Source organism: Centrocercus urophasianus, unplaced genomic scaffold, assembly GCF_019232065.1.
Source record: "Centrocercus urophasianus isolate 14NV4802_14NV808 unplaced genomic scaffold, USGS_Curo_1.0 seq_44, whole genome shotgun sequence".
Taxonomy (NCBI): domain Eukaryota; kingdom Metazoa; phylum Chordata; class Aves; order Galliformes; family Phasianidae; genus Centrocercus; species Centrocercus urophasianus.
This window is the reverse complement of record NW_024885022.1, coordinates 353428-372515: the sequence shown is the minus strand read 5'-3', so window position 1 is coordinate 372515 and position 19088 is coordinate 353428. Positions and strand designations below refer to the sequence as shown.

General features: G+C 41.0%; 1 protein-coding gene across 2 annotated transcripts in view; it reads right to left on the bottom strand.

Moving 5' to 3' along the window:
• Window positions 1–19088, bottom strand: part of LANCL2 (LanC like 2) — a 30756-nt gene that overhangs the window by 7749 nt on the left and 3919 nt on the right. For both annotated transcript variants that reach the window (XM_042834209.1, XM_042834210.1), the window contains exons 2-6: window positions 13008–13125; window positions 8122–8329; window positions 5047–5194; window positions 4051–4197; window positions 382–564 (exon numbers count right to left, since the gene is read on the bottom strand). In XM_042834209.1, the coding sequence (XP_042690143.1) occupies window positions 382–564; window positions 4051–4197; window positions 5047–5194; window positions 8122–8329; window positions 13008–13125 (804 nt within the window). The remainder of the gene's footprint in view (window positions 1–381; window positions 565–4050; window positions 4198–5046; window positions 5195–8121; window positions 8330–13007; window positions 13126–19088) is intronic.

Below are 19088 nucleotides of genomic sequence, written 5' to 3'. Positions count from 1 at the left end.
ACGTGAACCTACATTTTTAAAAACCAACATAATTCTTAAAATGCTTGGGATGAAGATTAAAATAACTTAGGCCAGAACTGCTCAAAACCAGGATTCTGATATCAAGCTGATGAACTACGTTGGCGCTTTTTCAAGAAAGCCTCAAGTCTATTAACAACTCACATCCCAAGAAGCAATTTTATTTATTACTTCTTTACAAACATTCGTACATAGAACTTTGAGATATCTAGGTGCCTAGCCCAGGGTTCTCATTTGAAAGCCTAGATCCAGAAAGACTTAAAACACAGGACTTAGAATCCAACAGGCCTACGTACAGGTCCTTCTGAAAAAAAAAAGAAAAAAAGAAAAAAAAAGGGTTTATACAAACACAGAATGATTCACCTTATAAGCTTGCATGAGCATGTGGATGACTCCAGGGGCACCATGGCACCAGTGAACCAATCTGTCAGTCTCATTGCTCAATGACGATGGATAATTCCCAGATCTGAATTTTTTATGGCGCACATAGTCAATGCTTGGCTTCACCAACTCTGTCAAGGTCTCCTGATCCACATTTGCAATTGGCTAAAGACAACACAGAAAAAAAAACAAAATCAAAGTAGTAATAAATTGGGTAACAACAATTACGTGCCCTATTTTCCATTACTCTACATATACGCCCTTGATCCAAAATCCTTTGTCACTTCAGGCAGATTTAATTAGTGTCTGTTCACAATATCCTTACAAAGAGAGTGTTACAACAAACATAAAGAAACTGGGACGCCAAGTTGTTACCTGTCTTACTTGAGGTGACACAGAAAGACTACAGAAGAACTGAGAACAGAACGCAGCCTTCAAGATGCTTCTGTTTATATCTTAATACTGAGAGAGTGCTCACAGGAAGAAGACAGTTTTATAGATTAGTTGCTTATAATGCTTACTTAAAACACAGTGGGTTATCCATTTTAAAAATAACTAACGTGGACAAACCTGACAAACGTTTAAGGTTGAAGTTTTCCATTGCAAACAGAACTCCATGAAGCTATGGATTATAAAACTGCATCTCTAATGTCAGAAGCAACAGCTACTTCTCAAAGCAATTAAGTATCTTTTTTCTACGCATTCATCCTTAGGAAAGAAGGATTCAGAATAATCTATTTCTTTCATTTAGTTTACATCCTTCCCAAAAGGCAAATGTATCCATCAAACTGCACTTCCTCAGTGTCTGCCGGTCTGTAGCTGTTCTTAGTTGATATTCCTTCCTCTACCGGCCCACTTCACAGTATTTTCATAACAAAGCTCTCTATTTTTACACAGCCTGGATAATTTAATGAGTTCTAGCAACTGGTGGAACAACTGTGGGAGTCTACAGAAGCTAATAACTGGTCTATTTTGGTTATAAATGACTTGTCTTTGCTGATTATGTCATACAATTTTATTGTTTCCTACCAGCACATTCGCATTCAAGGGCTAAGAATGCTGCTATCATTCACAGTCCTACAGCTACATGACTTCAAGTATCTATATTCTCAGTAATCTGAAATAATCTCTACTTAACCTCAGTTAGGAAAGCTATGCTGGACTCCTGCCCACCATATCACTAAAGCAAATTCCCCTTCTGTCCTTTTCTGAGTGCAAGGACACCTGAATATAGATCAGCTACTCATTAAGAACACCGTGGAGTTAATAAGCCCAGAGTATGGAAGGTCTCATAAAATCTTTGTTTCAGGATTCTGATTTCATATTGGAATCCTGCAGCAAAAGGTAAGACAGGCACCAGCAATAAGTGCTATTCAGTTTTGAGCTGTTCAAGGCAAGCACAGAGCAGGGTTTAAGTGAGCTTATGACTGTCACAAGAACAGAATTCTTTACATACCTTCTCACCTTATGCTTCTACGAAGATCTATGCACAAGCAAGTCCCTTTCTCCTGAACTGCTGAGGTTCCTGGCACCTAACTGCCAATAGCAAAAAAGTAACCTACTGATATGTGTCCTCATTATCTAGCCAAGAGGACAGATACTCAAATAGATATTTTTGTCTCAGCATCAGTGAAGGAGCTGGAGATTTCCCAGCTATAGAATCACCTCCTCTGCCTCCTGGATTACTTACTTAACACTGCTGAGCCCTTACGCTCACTGTAGTTGTCTATGAGAAGATCCTAGACACATTCCCTCACAAAGATATTACACAGAAGCAGTAATTGGTGGTCTTTGTATCTCAGGTGCTAATTTGGATGCTTTCTCTGTTACCAAACAACCACCCAGCAAATCATATAATGATTTTTTTGCTGAATATACAGACAAATTTTCCTCACATGGAGTAGGAGGGATGGGGGGAAGGACATACTTTGACACGTCATCTTCATCTGCAGCAGATGACTCAACTCTGTATGACTCACAATGTCTAATGTACAGTGAAAAGACAGTAATCTAATGCTGCATAAACAATGGCTTTGTGGTAATTCTTAAAAACAGCAATTAGATGTAAAGGAAAAGACATTTATGATTTTACCATGTAGATAGAGTAGAGCTTAAACAAGAACACACTGCATTTGTGGTATCAGACTTTGAATAGCAAATAAAGGATGGAGTCTTTAAAAAGACTTCTTTAAAGAAATGGATGTTTCTCAGAAAACCCTGTGAAAAAAAAGGGAAGTCAGGTAAGATGAGATAGCTGGAAAGGGTGAACCACCAAGAAACCATCAAGGACAGCAGGAAGTGAAGATAAGGACACAGTAAATTAGAGCATCCCGAGGCATCAGCAGATGTCCACTGTACAGAAGACCCCAGGCAGCAGAGCAACAGCCACTTCCACATCAAAGTCAGCTGCTTTAGCATGAACTACTGGTAGAAGTGGCGTGAGCTGATCTGAAGCAGGCGCAGAAAAGTCACAGCATCTTTTGCAAAAGAGGAATGGTGAGCAGTAGCAACAGTTAATGCTACCTCAGTCACTTTTGCGAAGAGCATCTGTACAGATCTTTAGGCTGAGAGGTGAGGATGTACATTCCTTCCACTTGCCTGAAGGACAGTCATTTTCCATAAGCCGATCAGAAAATTACCATTTACGATGATGCAGAGACCGGCAGCATCTTTCAAAACCAGAAAATTGTATGATACAGCTTTATGGCCAACTTCTGTAATGAAACATACGGGATCTACTTCCAGACTGTACAACAAAAGAACAGACATACAGGTCTGTCTTGAAAAACATAATACTATTTGAGGATATAAAAGCAGGGGGAAGAAGGGATTTAAGTACGATATACAGGTGTACAAAAGAGAGGTATCTCAGTAAAACATGAAGAGAAGAGCAGGGGTCAGAAACACAATCAGGAACATCAGATTTTTTGGGGGCAGAGAGAGAAGAGAGGCAGAAAAGGAAGAGCATAAATTAATAAAACCATACTGAATATGTGATTAAGGACTACTTTCCTTAAACTTCTACACGGTAGGAAAAAAATAAGTCACAGAAGAAAAAAAGGACATGAAGGACAGGAGGCAGTGATCACTCACTGAAAAATAGCAAAAAGTAAAATAGCAAAAACTGAAGAGTGATGGATGCTGAGCTAAATGAATATTTAGCTTGCCTAACTGCAAGTATAAGAAAAAGTAAACATGAGGATGAGTACCTGACTCTCTTTCTTGAGGATAGAAAATTTCAGAATGTTGATGCTCTCAAATGCAACCCACACACATTCACAAATACCTCATTTACTTCAGGGCAAGGACATAGGTCTTGCCATGCAAGCACAACACAACGTTGACATCCTGGAGTAAACTGCACAAAAATGAGTCCCCCAGACGGAGGTCTAACAGGAGCATTAGAGAAGCCTTGATGCTGAGAGGCAAGGCTTATTTCACACCAATGCAAGGATAGACAAGCCACAGTTTTCTTCTGCCACTGGGGCCTTTTTTAGTGCTGTTCTTTGCTGCAGGGTCTAACTCCTAATTCTGAATCCCTGACCTACCACAACACTGCACTGTGCATGCTTGAAACCTGAAATGGAGATCTTCTGATGCAAAACAAGACATCACTGGCATTTCATCCCAGCCCACAGAAGACACTCTTACCTGCATTAGCATGTAATAGATCCCAGCCACGCCGTGGGCCGCTCCAACGTACTGCTTCCTGTGCCACTGATATAACAGAGGACAACGCTCTGTTTTACGTTCCTCCTTCGAGAAGTTTTTCCCTGATTCAATAATGGCATCTATTACCTAAGAAAGAAAACACATCTCTTCCATCTCATTTGCTTTGATTCAGAGAGTTTTGTCGTGACTAGAATCACACTGAATATAAGCCACAATAAACAGAATGACCATGATATTCCTTTGGACTTGAGTATTGAGGTAAGAAGGAAGTTTCTGCCTCACTGACAGAATCACTTAGATTTATAAGAGAAACTGAATCTTAAAAGCTTCTCGTCAGTTTTTTCCAGGCCTGCCTTCTCTGGTTCTGGTATCTGAAGAAGACATGCACGTTCCCCACTGAATTCTCCCTCTTCACACTTCTTTCCTAAGGTTTTCCAGGTTTTCCATAACGATTTCTCACCCTCAACTGCTCCAAGCCCAGTTTCACAGCAGATCCATTTCCATAGCTACCTGCAGACCTGCCACGTTAGCTTCCATTTCAATCCCAGCCAGGCAGCAGGAAAAGAGACTGAGTTTGTAGTTGTAGATTCTCTCCTCTCCAGCCTCATGCTCCTAATCCCTTGAATTACATGAGGAATGATTCCAGTCCAATTGCACAAGTATTCTGTGCAGTGGAACTGCCAGGTCACAGCCTGAAGCAATGGCTGAGCATCAGGTGAGAAGGCATGGCTAAAGGGGTGGAGCCTGGATCCACTCCTCCTCACCCTCATTTATGGGTTAACAGCTGAAGAAGTAGCATCTCTTAGATAGCGACTATACTTCTCTTGAGCAGTCACAGGTTGTTGGAAGGGGTGAGCCAGTATTCCTTCTTTATTACCCGTTACTGCTCTATAGTACCTGTATCCCACTTGAAGTAACTGTCATCACCTTTTTCTCTCCACAGTGCCACAGTGTATGGCAGAAGAAAAGTCCTACCTCTTTGATAATGGACTGCGGAACAGTGTCTGGAGCAATTTCTGTATTCAGGTAGAGCAAGGCATACAGGTAACCAGCTCTGCCATAAAGCAGCTCATCTGGAAGTTCAGCATCCATGCTTATGACTGTCCTTTGCAGCTGTAACAGCCTGCATCAGACAAGAACAGTAGGGTGAGATAAAGCATCTTCTCTAGACACTATACTGGCCTATACATTGCACAAACCATCAAAACAGAAGCAGTTACAGTACTTAAGTCCCATAACTTCCTTTCATCATCTCCTCAGCTGGCTGCCAGCTCTACACACCAGAGTAATACATATGTGCTGTCCCTGACAGACAGGCAACTTGGAGCCAGTGAGTATAGTGAAATAAGTGGCTTCCAGGCAGAGAGAAACACATATACAGGTAATGGGCTGGAAACTTACTCCAATCTAGAGCTAACGCTGATTCCAAGAGAGACCAGGAACACCAACCTGGAGATGCTATCTGACAACTAATTTGCACTGAAGCAAAAAGATTCACAGATGCAGTTACATCACTTCTGATCTCAGACATCAATCAAAAGAAATGTCAGTTAAATTGTAAAAGTAGCTATAAATGAATGGGAAGAATGATGAAAACTGGAACCTCTAGTAATTTCACCTGAGCAAGGACTCTTAATTATAGATGCTTCAGAGGGGAGAAAAAAAACACTCTGCACTCCCCTTCCCTGGATACGCATTTTTTCAAATGATTAATAATACAGTTTAGAAAGAGTGTTGCTATTATGCAGAAGTGTTTGGTGGCCTATAGTAGCGGAAAAACACCTTGGGCTGGGCACTGCAACTCTCACATGCTCCACTGAGCATTCCTGCTATTACTCTACCAGTCTGCTTTCAAACTGAGAAGCAGAGAAATTGTTATCCTTCCCATTCTTTCTCTCTCTGTTCTTATTTTTCACTAACTAAAACTAGCTATTAGATTAAACCATGGAGATAATCACATTTTAAATTTGGGGAGGAGAAAAAATAATCTGGATTAAGAAGAAGATCTATTCCCAGATATCCTTAATAGCAATTACTTGGCAGAAATGTTAGCATCATGCTGGAGCAAAAACACAGACCTCAGTGGTTTCTTCACACTGTCACTGCTTAATAACTGTGAAAAGATACCCACAAAAAAGAGCTTTCTGTTATTATTCCTTTCATGGAACTACTCTTTGGACTTGCAATTAAATTACTTTCTTTTAAATGCCCACTGTTAGGTTTTATTTTTCAAGTCATACTATAGCTAGACAGCTTCAAGGTAAAAAGTTCTAAGTGCCATCATATATACACTTTGACATCTACAATGCAACTCTCACTGCTGATATCCTGAATAGATATAGGTCACTCCAAAAGTAACACCTCCTATTGATTTCCATGTAACTACAACACATACCAAAAGCACAATAAAACTGATAGAGCAAGTTCTCAACTACAAAACACTATTTTTCAACACTGTCACCACCAGTAGCTATACATTTTTGCCAGTGATGAACAAGAGCCTGCATGCCACGCTTGTAAAAATCCTCACCAGCAGAGAAATCCACTGTTTCACAACTGTCTTGTTCTAGGAAAACACTGCCCTCATAGTTCATCCTTCATTGACCCAAACAAATGGAAGTCAGAAGGTGCCACATTCAGACTATGCAGTGGGTGGGTTGGACAGTCCAGTCAAGACTGGCAATACACTCCATTGTCTTCAATGGGGGCTGGTATTATAACGCTGCAAGACAAAAACTATCTTCTCTGGCCTGACTGTGGAAGTCCAGCCTTTAGCTTAGTCAGCATTACAATGTAGCAGTCAAGAGTTGATGGTCTGCCCAGGTTCCAGGGAGTCCAAAAGGATCAGCCCTTTTCTACCCCAAAAGACAAGATGCATCACTTTAGCCACTAAGGACTGCATCTTGAACGTTTTACTCTATGGGGAATTCATATGTCATCACCCCATGGAGTGACACTTGGATTCCAGCCTGTAATGGTGTCTACATAACTATGTAACTGTAACTATATCTTGTCATGATGCAATTCAAGAAACTGCCACTTTCAAGCTAGTACTGGTTCAGTGGATCATGACAAACTTGCACATGGTTTTCTTTCTGTTCCCATGTGAGCATGTCATGTGGCAACAAAATGTAATGGAATACTGGCAGGGAAGTTCATCTTCTATTGCCATGCCACCAACATCTGCCTCTTATGTTGTGAGCCAACATAATAAAATAGAAGCTATTGCTTTCAGAGCATCCCTGGCATTTCTAAAAAAACAAAAAAACAAAAAAAACAAAAACAAAGAAACAAAGGGGAGTTGGGGGGGAGGGGGGGAACGGAAGGATGTAAAGAAGCAAATACTCAAACTAACCTCCTTCTCAGTCCTCTGGAAAGGAGTTCCCAAGCGCAGGTAAGATTAAAAGATTTACTGCTGATCTCATTTTGCTCTAGTCATACTTCATGCCTTACGGAAACACTGCCTTCCTAACTGCATCTAAAATGACATGCCTAATCTAACTATCAACTCTAAAAGCAAGGAACAAACCTTTCATTCACTTCAAAACTTAAATATTCATTCAGGAACAGTAACTGATATTATTCAAACTAGGATTCTAGGTTACAAAAAGATGGATTATATGCTCAAACATAAACTAGAGATGATGACATGAAGCTAGTATGCAAATTCTGATGGGGCAAGGCATGCTGCAAAACTGCTAACATGTGCTTTACAGAAAGCATCACATACTGCACAAGCAATACATTCTGTCAATGAAAGGTGTGCAACTTCTATTACTGTAACAAAAATGAAGATGTGCATGCACTACAGATATGTCCAGGACATTCTGTTCTTAGAGCAACTTAGAAGGCTCAGTGACCCACTAAATACAAGTGTAAGCCAGATTTAATAATGCTAAAAGTCAATCCTGTATTCTACTGAAAATACATCAGTACAGAAAGTACAGAAGGTACCTCCACGTTTTAATCTTGTCCTCCATGACTCAAATTGCTAATTTTACTGAACTCCACAAAAGAAGGTCATAGCTTTTCCCACCTTCTACCACTTACCTAGCAACACATTCCTTAGATTCACTTTCATTTTTCAGCATGTGATAAACTACTGCACCCACTGCCAGCGGCCCAGCATCACCACAGAGAAAAGTAACTCGTCTGCCATTCAGATTGCGAAGGATTCTCTTCACATAATCGAGAGATCGCTGCAAATGGCTTTGGTTCTTTGTGACACGGTACAGTTGGAGATACAAGAGGGCAATGCCTGAAAAAAACACACGAGAAAGAGGTTAATTAATTTTCCCTTCTGAATACATCACATTACCATCTTTAGAGCCACTGAACAGTAAATCGAAGAGATATTTGGTCAGTTAAAGCACTTCAGCTAAGGGTCCTAGCTTTGCAATAGGAACACATCAGTCTGTCTTTATTACATTTCTATTTGGATCATGACAAACATCTAAATTTGTTAGACTGAAGCCCAACAGAACATCCACTATTAGCACAGAATTAAGACAATTCATGACTCAGGTACTAAAGCTTGGAGAAGAAATCACTTAAAACTCAAAATCTTAGGGTAACAAGTATACCTACAACCAAGCACACTCACTTTACAATACTCATCTGTTATAGGCAAAAAATGACCTATTTCCCATTTGATTTTTAAAAGGATATTTTAAGCAGTTCTTGGATTCAAGTTGCCAAGTTGTTTATAACGCCTGAATGAATTTCACAATGGCATGATACCACCTTAAGATTTAAGCTAGCTTGTAAAAGCCAGAAAGCAACAAGTCCTAAGAGAATGCTGGAAGGTTAAATCAAGCTTTACTCCATTACAATGATTATATAGTTTTCATTTAAAACAAAACAAAACTCAACCTTTAATCTATATCATTGCAGCTTTTAACGAAGTGAAACAACTCTAAGCAGATGTTTCTTGGCCAACTAGAAGTATACATGCATAGAAGCAATAAATGTATCTTCCGACCATGCTGCAACTCAAACTCCTCTTTTTTGAGCAGGGAGGAGATTCTTCTGTGCCATGAATAAAGTGGAGCACAAACTAGACACACTTAGTTCCATAGAGACGCTTTTTGAGGAGTACAAGAATGGAATCATAAGAGCAGTGGTACATGCTCAGATGTTCTCTGGGTCAGCCTTGAAAAGGCATTTACAGATGACTCTGAGAAGGCTGCTACAGAGCTTGTTTAGGCCAACTCAGTGGCACAGGAGATTGTAGCCTATTTTCTATCACCTTCATCAAAGCAATGGCAGGAAAACACTGCCTCTGAGGCTGTCGGCCTGACTGGCATTTCTACAATTCTTTCACAGATTGCACCAAATATGCAGATCAAGGCTGTGTTCAGAAATTAGCCATGAGGTCAAGATTATTCAACCCTTTCTTGTGCAAAATGCTCCAAGACATTTGCCACATACAAACAGTATTGGTATTAGGATATAAGCACAATGGACTCTACCATGGTTTTTAATATTGGTATGTGACAACAATAAGCACTCCAAGATTTTGAAGATGCTTCCAAAGTACATGCTCAGCCAATATTCAGTACTGCTCACCTCCACTAAGATTTGTCAAGACTTGGTACATAGCAAGCAGGGCAGTTCTTTTCAGATTTGGCTTTTACTTTCTCATTTTCACATTCAAGCAAAACGTTGCAAGAAGCAAGCTTGGGGAGAAAGTATTTTCATTAAGTTTTTCAAAATCCAGACCATTTTAGTATTTTTATTGAGGCAATTCCACAGAAACCTTGCAAGAATTTTACAGCTTGAAGCAAATGTAATTAGCAATCCTTCTATATAACAGAAAAAAAAAAAATTCTCATTAGAGTGCATTACTTGTTCAGCTAACAATGGTTGTGTTAGTTTTAGCTTATAACTAACTTTCAACATGCTCAGTAATGTCTGCTGTCAGTCATGGTGTTAGAATCACACAGTTGCTGGGGTTCAAAGCTATCTCTCATCCAAGCCGCCTGGCTAAAGCAGGCTCCATACTGTAGGAACACAGGAAAGCATTCAGGCAAGTGTTTGAACCCTTCTTTGTTTTTGGCTCAAAGTATGCTTTCTGAGACATTTCTTGCAATAAGACTGACTTATCTAGGAGATGAGAGTTGGATGTTGCTGTGTGGCAGTCAGCATCACTGTGTGGACAATTTTACATTTAAAAGCATTTCTTTGGAGCTGTTTGCCTTCAGAAGAGAGTACTCAGGACTGTTTACTGGTGGAAGACCTGGCCTGTGACCAAATAACTCCTGCTTGCTATGGGAGACTGGGGGATAATACCATTGTATGCTGTGAAGGCAAGATACAAGTGGGCACCTCCATACTCCCTCTTATCTGCTGGCAAGGCCCAGAAGATGGGAACAAAAGGAGTTCCTGCAGAGATCCAAAAGCCAGAAGCTGTCTCTCCAAAAGGAGCTGACTCAACCACTTTAGACTTATTTATAAGCTTGTACAGCAATTGGAAAGTTTCTCCATTGTCTCCGTCATCGCCATCATCGTCGTCAACTGAACAACAACGCCCAATGACCCACCTCTACTGAAGATCAACCTACAAGCAAAGCTGGAATCCATGGTGGTGACTATCTTCCTCTTGCTTCCTACAAAGACTCCTTGCTTTTATTTCCTATCTTTTCTATTGCCCATCTTCCCTTCCCCATCTCCCTAAACGACTAGGATTTGTAATAAACTGGCTGGGCTAACATTTGACCTGCCGCGTCTTAATCTCACTGTCGGCTATACGTACATTAAAAGAACCTCCTTTTTCTCCTATAAATTGGAGCGAGACAGAAGGTTTTGAATATCTCCAGACAAGGAAACTCCACAACCTCTCTGAGCAGTTCCAATGCTCTGTTGCCCTCACAGTAAAAAAAATTTTTCCTCATGTTCAGGTGGAACTTCCTATGTCCCAGTTTGTGCATACTGCTCTTTGTCCTGCTGCTAGGCACCACTGGAAAGAGTCTGTCTAAATCATCTTGATTTCCCCCCATTAGATACTTATAAACATTTGTCAGATCCTTTCTCAGTCTTCCCTCCTCCAGGCTGAACAAGCCTCAGATCTCTCAGCGTTTCCTCAAAAGGGAGATGTTCCAGGCCCCATCTTTGTGGCCCTCTGCAGGTGACCCTTCAGTAGTTCCCTGTCTTGCTTGAACTGAAGAGCCCAGTTGTGGACTAAGTATCCTAGATGAGGCTTCACTAACGCGGAGTAGAAGGGGATGATAAGCTCCCTCAACCTGCTGGCCATGATCTTTTTCATGTACCCAAGATATCATGGGCATTCTTGGCCACTTGACATCTGCTGCACTCACTCACCAGCCAGTCTTAGACCTTGAAACATATCTATCGTTTACACATGAATTGTCTAAAACATCCCCACTCACCCACCCACAGTACTGTCTGTGCTGAAATATCAAGAAGAAAGTGAAGAAATTTTGCATTTCCACTGCCAAAATTAAGACTAAGCATGGGCAAAGCCTGGAAAGCCTTTTCAGGCTGCTTCCCCCTCTCTGACAGAGATAACAGAACAGATCTCCTCATGGCACACATCAAACATGCTATGCTAAAATCAGAAGAATGTCTAAAGCATAAGATAGAGCAGGAATACAATTTGCCATTGTGATTGCAAAGCAGCACTTTAGAGGCCAAGATGGAAAAGTGTTTTGGCAGCCTGAAGAGCAGTGGCTGTGTCAGGCTTGACATCTGCAGGCTCTGCCTAAAGGATCAGTAGGGTTCACTCATATTTTGACAGCATTAGTACCGCAAAGTAAAAGAACAGTGGTGTTTAGGGATAAACAGCACTTGCACACACATATTTCTCTTCATATAATTCACAATTTTGCAATCTTACCTCCATTCCACTCCTTCCCACATGCTCATTTTAACATTTTTGTACAGACAAAACAGCAGAGCCAAACTACCCTCCGGTGCAGCCTCAGCATGTTTGCAGATGGCACCAAGCTGAGCAGTGCAGTCGATGCATTGGAAGGAAGGGAAGCATCCAGAGGGACCTGGACAGGCTGGAGGAGTGGGCCTGTGTGAACCCAGTGAGGTTCAATAAGAACAAGTGCAAGGTGCTGCACTTGGATCGGGGCAATCCCAGGTATTGATACAGACTGGGGGAAGATGTCCTTGAGAGCAGCCCTGCGCAGAAGGACTTGGGGTCCTGGTGGACGAGAAGCTGGCCATGAGGCAGCAGTGTGCGCCTGCAGCCCGCAAGGCCAGCTGTGTTCTGGGCTGCATGAAAAAGGGGCGGCCAGCAGGGAGAGGGAGGTGATCGTCCCCCTCTGCTCGGCTCTTGTGAGGCCCCATCTGCAGCGCTGCGTCCAGGCCTGGGGCCCCCAGCACAGGAAGGACGTGGAGCTCTGGGAGCGGGTCCAGAGGAGGCACTGAGATGAGCAGAGGGCTGGAGCAGCTCTGCTGTGAGGAAAGTCTGAGGGAACTGGGCTTGTTCAGCTTGGAGAAGAGAAGGCTGCGGGGAGACCTCATGGTGGCCTTCAGTGCTTGGAGGGAGCGGATAAACAGGAGGGGGAACGGCTGTTTGTGAGGGTGGATGGTGATAGGACAAGGGGAATGGTTTTAAACTGAGACAGTTGAGCAAAAAAAGTGAAAATGACTAATTTTAATAAAACCTTAAAAAAAATGACAGGTAATTCAAAAGAAGTAGCCTTAAAAAATCCATTCATTTTGCAAAATGAATATCTCAATATACAAAAGCCTATTAACTCTCTATAATGAGATTGTTGGTCCACTGAAGCCAATGGAAGTCACTGCAGACAACAATGACCAACGTTATAGAGTTAAAAGAAAGTAACTCATACTGTATCAGAGTTCTGCTACTGCTCCTATGAGGATACCTAAAGGTCCTTTTGCGAAAAGACTCACTCACGCCATTCAACAAACATTCTTCATTCACTGTCTAGCTCTCTCACCAGTCCAGCCGGTATAGGCAGAGCAGTCGTGGGGATCTGCTGTCTTCAGCCCTTCCTCCATTTGCTGCAGAAGGTCCTTGATTTTTGTCTGGATCCGTTTTGTGAACTGAGCACTGACCTGTGAACAGGAAAAAGGAGAAAAGGAGTGAGGCAAAAAGGAAAGAATCCAAGAAGCCAGGTGTTCCACTTTTCTGTTTGGAAAAACAAACAAACAAAAAAAACCCAACCACCAAACAACAACAACAAAAAAAAATACTGCAGAATAAATATTATATACAGCAATCAGCAATGTCAAAGAAATAGCTAAAGGAAAATAAATACTTGTATTTAAGACCAAGTCAAAATCAAAGCCATCACTTTAAATGATATAATTCATAATTTATTCATATCTTATTTTTAAATCTAACTGATTGCTCAGTCTGTGATCACCATACAAAAGGCAAGTGATCTAGCCATAAAATGCCCTCCCTCTTACTTTCTGCTCTCCTCTCCTCCACCAAATACCATTAGGATTGGCACACTCTATCATGAGAGAAGGTTGTTAAATGCAGCAAGCTATAAAAGAATAACCACTTGAAAAAATAAGCTTGGCACGAAGATATGTAAAAGCAGCTTGGCAGCTCTAGCTCATACTTTTTACCCTTTGGCACAAAGTTGAAGAAACAAACCCTTGTTTTTATCCGTTCCTTGCTTTTACTTTCAAGCAAGAAAAGTTTACAGATAATTATATGCTAAATACTACATAGCTTTATCTTGCCACCTCTTGTTAAACATAATGTGTGGGTTCAACGCATTACTGATTATTCCCTTAAGACTATGGAGCATGGAAATAGTCAGTTAACAAATAATTGTCCCATCACAGGATAGATTTACATGTGCAGTGAAGACATCAGGAAGAATACTCAAAAATGTTTTATTATACACAATATGACTTGCTAATTAACTTTTGCTATTAATACATTTATTAAAACTATTTATTATATTTAAGTAGAACCCGAGAAGAAGAAATAAAAAATTTCCTTGCTAATTGGGCTGTAAGAAAAGCTTTATCAGTATCACATAGCTACACCACTCTGACAAGATAGTGATCTATGCTAATTTCACAGGGCAAAAAAATATTTCGTGAATGTTAATTTTTCACCATCTATAGAAACATCCAATCATGTGTCACTTGTCTTCCCTGTCTTAGTTACCCAGGCAGGAACAATAAGAATAGAACTTCTCTAGGAATAAGAAAGCCAGCAGCGCTCTCTCATCCCCCAAACCCAGGTACCACAACAAAGTGGTCATCAGCATCCAGAAAAAGAGCATTATACAGTTTTGCTACTTGTCACAGACAGAATTAGCCACTCCATTCTGAATTGTGCTTGATACACTTGAATCATGCTTCTACACTTGCTTCCCAGCACACTCCCTAGTAACAGCTAGAACAAGTCAGATTGGTGAAGGTTTGCTTGATTTAAACACGTCTACATCTATGATTTCTCACTATAGAAAGTGAAGTTAGCTCATTTAGGAAGGCAAGCTCTTGTTCCATTACAACACATTCCAAAAGGAGAGGAGTTCAGTTAAAAGGCAAATCCCAAGTGCTGCTGTGCCACTGATAACTCAGAACACGCATTTTGCATCCTGTTCAGAGCGGAGCTTCAAGCAATGAATGCAAAAACAGAATCACAGAATCTCTGAAGTTTAAAAGTCATTTAGTCCAACCCCCCTGCAATGAACAGAGACATCTGCAGCTAGATCAGCCCACTCAGAGCCCAGTCCAGCCTGATCTTGAATGTCTCCAAGGATGGGGCATCCACCACCTCTTCAGGCAACCTGTTCCAGAGCCTCACCAGCCTTACTGTTAAAAAACAAAACAAAACACCTTCTTCCTTCTACTCAAACTAAATCTCCCCTTAGTTTGAAACCACTTCCCCCTGTCCTGTCACAACAGACCCCGTTAAAGAGTCTGTCCCCCTCCTTCTTATAGTGCCCCTTTAGATACTGAAAGGCTTCCTATCTGGTGCCCCTGGAGCCTTCTCCTCTCCAAGCTGAACAGCCCCAGTTCTCTCAGCCTGTCCTCTTGACATTCACTTGATAAAGAAATCAGAAAGATAGCAGGAATCACTCAAGTCCTCTGACACACTCAGAAATGTCTAGGGTCAACAGTTCAAATCTATTTTACAGTGATGAGACAGGGGAGGGAAATTGTGCCATTACACAGCATGTTGCACAAATATCACTCCAGCCTATCCTAGGAAACAGCAAGAGCTCTCTTTAGCATTCTCCAATAACTTGAGAAGTAGAACCAAATACAGTAAGAAGCTGGCATCTGCTTTTCAGCTTTGATATGGCATTAAACATCTTTCTGTTAGGAAACCATACTGTCCATACAAAAAAAAACCCACCCCCAGCCCTTTCAGCCAGCCCACTGAACAAAACACAAAGGCAGGGCTTCTCTCCTTCCAAAGCTAGCTGTGCCAAAGCCTAGGCATATGGCATAGCAGCAGGAGCTGATGCATGCAGGCACAGTTCCGTTTATCTCACAAGAGTGAACAAAGGTTTTACAAAGTTTATTTACCTACTGCACATCACAAGTAGGCTGGTTACCTTCTTGTTCTGACAATACACCTGCTGTTACCAAAATGAGTTATTTATTAATCAAACACCAGATCAAATTACTTAAGAGGCAGGAGGAAAGAATTAGGACATCAGGACAACTAGGTTCTCTTTTGAAACACCAGTTCCATAGAAGTAGTTCAGCTAAGGCTGGCCTTTCCCTCTCTCCAGAATGTGAACTGTAACTCATTTATCTTGATTCAGTGCTAGGAAAAGCAAAAACGAAAGGATTTTTTAAATTATGGTTATAATCATTTATCAACAAAGCTAATCACAAGTTTATGTCAGTGTGGACAGGTTAAGGACAGCAGTTTTCCCCAGATAACTACTCCTCCACCACTTTCTTTCTTGCTGCTGCTGTAACAACAGAGCACTGTTACTGTTCATTTGATAGAATTCCACTATAAGCTCATAAGAAATGCCTACATACAAGAGATTAATTACATAAAGAAATTAATGTTGAAAGGTGGGTTTTTAAGGTTTATAAACCTCCTTCAAGGAATCTTATGGAAGCATTACAGTCACACATAAGGCACACTAATTGGCACTGAGCTCATTTCAGGAGAAGCATATTCATTTTGTGAGGATGATTCCAGCTGGCATTCTGCCTGTTCTGCCAGCAACTCACTATTCTCATTCTTGTTGGGGAAAAAAACAAAAATCAGGATACCTGCTCTTCGCTAACCAGTATGACATTTACTCCACGTTCACAAGACACAGTGATAACACGGGCTGAAGAGTATCTCTCACAAGAAATGCTTCACTCCAGGAATGCAACTGCTGAGTTACTCCCCCTGCTGCTGAAGGAATAACATATCACCAACCACTGCTCAACGTTTAGACCAGCAAAATACAAATGATGAGTGCTAGTTGCCAGAAACACCCATAAGAACCCAGAACTATACTGTCTAACAAGAAAGGCTCATGAAACAAAACTAGTGCAGAAAAATACAGCTATGTTTGTTTTGCAAATTAACTGTTTTTTGACTTATTTGAACCACAGTACCTTTCCTCCTGCACTGAGTCAGGATCCAGAAAGCAAAGCTACACTCCAATAAAAAGTCTTCTGAAAGCTACTACGAACTTAAGGAATGTAAGCATACCACCATTCAGCTTTGGCACTAATGACATGTTGGACAAATTACGCTGTTCTCCGCATTACTTCCTTCCTCTATTTGCATTCTTTTATTTTGCAAAACTCTTAAAAAGAACTTCAGTGATTTTTTTTTTGTAAACCTGGCACTTTAGTTGCACAAATACATCTCGATGCAAATAATAATCTCCTAAAAAATTATCACTTGCACTGACACACCAATTCTTAATGAATAACTTCTTCATTACATTCAGCTGCACTGCTGTGGCTTTACAACAAAGCAGCACCAATCACTGATGAAGGAACATGCAGTTGCAATATACGTGCTTTATATTACGATTTCAGGAAATGAAGTGAAGCACATAGCTTAGAAGTCTTCCAAGCTTTAAAATAAAGTACGCATATTTGCACACCTTGTGCTTCAAACGATTCACATAAGCATACCACACTGCTTATGTAAACCTGACAGAGCAACTGGCAGCCCATGGCACTCCTTCTGTGGATAGTAATAGTCTGATTTGAAAGCCACAGGATGAGTTATTTCATTTAATTTTTTCAAAGATATTTAGATATCAGGGTGCTTTTCAAGAACACCTCTCATCATCTAATTGCATCACGATGCATCTAAGTAACCTGTGTAGCCTGATGGCAAGACAACAGAGAACTGAGCTCAGCTTCCTGAATAGCTGCCAACATCTCAGTCTTTCTTGTCACCATCTGTTCCCAAAACAACTGTCTTTCTGTTAATTCTTCTCTATCACTATGAGTTCTTTTTGAGGACTGAAAAAGGAAGCAAATGATTATGCAGAAGTAGCAAAGAGATGGCCAGAATACTATCCACCAAACAAGCAAAACTCCTCTATTTCATCTCAGCTCAAATCAGATTAGGAACAGAGGCATTTCAGAGAGAAGTGACTTCAATATTGGTGAAGACCAGGAGACTACAGTGCTGGGTTTTTTTTTGGGAAGGAGGTCAAAGAGTCTTTCACAAAGAAGAAAATAAACCTCAAGCTGGCACCACAGCAGGGATTCACTCAAAAATCAGCCTGCTGAGAATCACAGAACCACAGGGGTTGGAAGGGACCTCAAGACATTGAGTCTAATTCCCCCAATAAAGAAAGTACCCTACATAGGTCACACAGATAGTTCTCCAGATGGGTCTTGAATATCTCCATAGAAGGAAACTCCACACAAGTCCAAGACTCCACACTTGCTCTTGTTAAACCTCATCAGGTTCTTCCCTGTCCAACTTTCCAGTCTGTCCAGGTGCTGTTGAGCGGACACTGCTGTGTCACCCACTCCTCCTAGCTTTATATCATCAGCTAACTTGCTGAGGGTGGACTCAATCCTTTCATCCAGGTCATCCGCTGATGACAACCCTTTGAGCTTTGCCAATCAGCCTATTGTCAATCTACCTCACCATCCACTCACCTATCCCACATTTCCTAGGTTTCATAATAAAAGACATGACAGACACCGGTAAGGAAGAGCAGGAGAAAAAAAATCAAAAGGCAGCATTCCATTGAAAGATGAAACCCTGGCACTTGTGAAGTCATTGGGAACTCTGCCAGTGACACTAAGGTAGCCAGGTCTTACACTCCATGTGCTGCAGCATACGCTTACTGCAGTGGAATGAGATCCTGTGCTCACTCCACAGAGCTCCTGCAACAGCAGAGCAGAAACAAGGGCGGAAACAAAGAGCCCAAGAGCAGAATCCAAAGGGTTGAGCTGGGAAGTGACCCACGTTTTTGCAGATAAAAACGAGATTTACTTTGTTTCTACCTAAATCAAAACACCTTTACATCTCCAACAGTAACATTTTTTCACCTCTGAAAATATCAGGTAACGATTTCTCGTAACTCAGCCCATTAAACAGTTAAACATGGGTCTCTGCTACTGCTCAATTACGTTCTTCCATTTCTGCAAAACCAAATTACTTGAAACACTGCTGTCTTAGAACATATTGCCCTATTTTTCAGTGCCATCTCTAGTTTCATGCAAGTGATAGTGAGAAAAAAAAAAGAGGGTGGTGGGCTAGGAGGAGGAAGAGAGAACCATTAGCTATAGGCAAACTATTACAAATGTCAACTTCGGAATAAACCTTAAATGCACATAACACCCTACCTCAGAGAACAGAGGGAAAGCCAGCAGTCCATTCATGTTACACAACAAATTATTTAAAGCAAGACAGAAATGAGGCTGTATCTAATGCATTTACATGTAAAATAAGCTATATGTTTCACTGGTGACTGACCGGAGAAAAAAAGAGTACGATTTTAGATCATCATAAAAAAGCTTCTATTTACTGATAGCAAAAACAAATGCAATTTAACATGATTGACAGATGCTGAAGAACACTATCCCATGTTCTGGGAAACGGAGGA